The following is a 3393-nucleotide window of genomic DNA, read 5'->3' as shown; positions in this document are numbered from 1 at the left end:
ATATATATATATATATATATATATATATATATATAAACTGCAATGTGTATATATATATATACTATATGCTTGCATATATTTTTAAACCCCAGATTATTTTGATTGAATTGTTTGAATTGGCCTTTAAAAGATCATAATGCAAATTTGGTTATTTCTTTTTATTGTTCTCTTATTTATTGATATATATTTCTTATACATATAGTAGAAAGAGAGAATGAGGGAGAGAAAGAGAGAGAAAGATCATTTGGAGGGTACGTTCCATTTAACATTTACAATACTCACGAGCAAAATTTCATTTTCCTTGTTTATCAAATGTTAAAAAAGGATGAAATGATGCACGCAAATTTTGCATTCGTTAAGTGGAATACATCCTTGGACATTCCCGTCCGGTATTATACAAAATCACACGGGCTCGCACGCTGCTATCTAATTTTGTTTATTGTTTCAGCAGCTACAATAGCACGGTATTGCCTATGTTTCATTGTCGGTATCTCATATGTTTCACCTGTGTTCTCACTGTCTTCGATTAATTGTTAATGTCACTTGATTCTTAATTAACTAAATTATTAATTGAGAATTATTAATTGGAACTTACAAGCAGAGCATATATAATTCTTCTTCGCCTGAGTTAATCGTTGGTTCTCTATCAGTTTGTCTTATTGTTTGTGTTTCCGGTCACTTCACTACACTTCACTTGTCTACTTACCGAAACTGAAAATGAAACTGTAGCCATAACGATCGGTCGCCTAGGTTATGTGTGTCCCCACGACGTCGCCCCCATGTTACAGCAGTTTGTTCGACAGTGGTGTGTAAATTTCTTTATTATATTATTATTCTATTAATTATATTATCTTCTATTTTTATTAGCACTCTTTATTATTATACATTATTACATTCCCGATTCCTGAGTAATTGCATCAGGGGCTGCTAAGAACTCTTGCGCAAGAACACAATGGTGAGCCACACTGCAAAATGATTGTTTACTCTCTCTCTCTCGCATTATAACGAGAGCAGAGATCTCCGCTGAGCCGGTTGGGATGCTAATATAAATGAAAACGCTATCCTGCAGTTACCAGCATGAACTTGCTCAATGGTTTTTGCAGTATTCGCAGTAACATTTTATATTTGAATTCGTTACATGATATAATTCTCTAATCTTTATTTTGCCACCATGCAAGTTTGTTATGAGCTCTCCTGTTTATCCGAGTATCAAAATCAGGATAGGTTTACATTTGTCACTCTTATTTGTCACCGCGTTCTCCCGCGTTAAGTCTTTTGCCACATTACTCGGAAGATCGCGGATACCTTACATCTAGTTTTTTTTCTCGCTCGATTATAAAAATTTGATTCTGCATGCTGGTAATTTGGCATCTCGATCTCTGTCAAATTGTTCTAATTATATAATGTGCCGTGCTGTAAATGTCAAATGTAAACCCAGCCTTAATGAGACAGTAAGTGAAATATGACGCTAGTCATACATATCCCAATATAGTTGGTATAATATATAGTATAAAAAGTTGTAGGCTAGCATCGTAAATTATAAGTCAGAGATCGATCTTTGCAATAATTAGTATATTTGCAATTTTTATCTATCTATTAATACCAGTGCTGATTTAATTATAATTTTGAAAATTATGTATAAATTTTGTATACATTTTTCACAATCTAATAATGATAATTTCTTCTGAACTATGAAGTAAGAGTGCTAATTATCGCATTGGACTGGCCTCACAGCAAGCCAATCGTTTCGTATTCCGTCGAATGCAATTTGAAAAAAAATATCTATGTGTGAATTGTGGGAATGAAAGTAAATGGCTAGTTATTCAATTTTTGCCAGAGCCATATTGTTAAATATACATATGTATCTTTCTATGTAATTGTATTATGTAAAGAAAAATATTTCGATCATTTGGGATAAAGTTAATGATAACGTTAATGTTTTTGTAAGTCTTCGAGTAAAACGTAATAATTTTAATATAAATAAATGCTGTAAAGTGCCGTGTGTTTTATTGATCGAAGTATTTTCTCCTTAAAGGAAGTTGAATAATATCTAATGAGATTGTCGATTATTAATTTATTAATAGGTGCACTTCTTTGCGAAGCATAAGAGATAACGAAGAGAAGGATTCTGCCTTCAGAGGCATGTGTCAAATGATCACTGTCAATCCAGCCGGTGTTGTTCCGGATTTCATCTTCTTTTGTGACGCCGTGGCGTCGTGGTCTGCGCCGAAAGAGGATTTAAAGGAGATGTTCCAGAAGGTAAAACAATAGCTAATCAGTTGATGAACTCAATATTTTTTCGACGTGAGCTTATGATTCTTATCTTGTGTTTAGATATTGTTTACTTTCAAAAATCAAGTAGGTGAGGAGAATTGGAAACGATTTTCCGATCAATTTCCGCCGCAGCTGAGTGAGCGGTTACATAACATGTACGGCGTTTGAACAGCTCCGCCTAAAAGCGGTAAGTTAAACGATTTTCTTAAAGACATTATATTTTGTCTACATAATTGTTTGCTAAAAATATCCAGTAAATCGATTTAGGATTCTCTTTTACAATTTCGTATTTGTTTCCAGAAGGCCGCTTAATGCAGCAGGCCGAATGGGGTTGGGCGGGAAATAAGGGGCGTTTGGGACGGGTGGGTGAAACCACGGCCTCTTCTCATCAACATCGTTGTCGTTACCGTATCATCGTGGTATGTTACAATCGTACTTTTGGGTAAAAAACGATTAAAGGTATGCCGTGTCTTTTAAGCTTTGGCCCAATATGGGTGACAAAGAAGGGGAACAAAGAGAAAAATGTTAACGAGTCGAAGCTAGAAGGCAAGAACGACAAGAGATAAGCATTGGCCGAAAAAGTAAAAGCGTGGGTGGGCGGGGATGGGACTTATTTCGGGGCGGGAGGGAGGAATTTTGTGGGGATCACCGACTAGACATTTTGAAAGGCGGAACGAGGTATCGCGTAACAGCAATCTGATTTAATACCTCGGATGTACCGACGTACACGCTCTGTACGCTCCATTAGCGTTTCTATTAGCGCTATCGCGATAACACTGAACAGGAAAGTGTTATTTCATTCTCGCGTATGTCAAAACGTGACAAATGCTGGCGCCAATGGCCAACTCTGCCCCAGCTCTTTAATATAATTAGATATATATATATATATATATATTATATATTATTATTGAGCAAACCAACTCGCAAGAACAGTTGGAACGTAAGAATTTTTTAGCATAGATCTCACGTTATAGAGATCGCGCGAATACTGTGATCGAAAATTTGTACGTTAGATATTGATCCTTTCTTCTTTTTTCTCCCTATTTCTTTTTTCCTTCGAGAGAGAGTGAGAGAGAGAGAGAGAGAGAGAGAGAGAGAGAGAGAGAGAGAGAGACGAGA

The 3393-nt window shown here is 35.9% G+C and overlaps 1 protein-coding gene across 1 annotated transcript in view; it reads left to right on the top strand.

The window, feature by feature from the left end:
- Positions 1-2442, top strand: part of LOC105620598 (transportin-1) — a 7343-nt gene extending 4901 nt beyond the window's left edge. Inside the window, exons 9-12 of the mRNA XM_012202088.1 lie at positions 449-464; positions 651-805; positions 2085-2259; positions 2335-2442. Coding sequence (XP_012057478.1) covers positions 449-464; positions 651-805; positions 2085-2259; positions 2335-2442 — 454 coding nt within the window. The remainder of the gene's footprint in view (positions 1-448; positions 465-650; positions 806-2084; positions 2260-2334) is intronic.
- The last annotated feature ends 951 nt before the right edge of the window (positions 2443-3393 follow it).

Source organism: Atta cephalotes (assembly GCF_000143395.1).
Source record: "Atta cephalotes unplaced genomic scaffold scaffold00027, whole genome shotgun sequence".
Lineage (NCBI taxonomy): Eukaryota > Metazoa > Arthropoda > Insecta > Hymenoptera > Formicidae > Atta > Atta cephalotes.
This window is presented reverse-complemented; position numbering and strand designations above follow the sequence as displayed.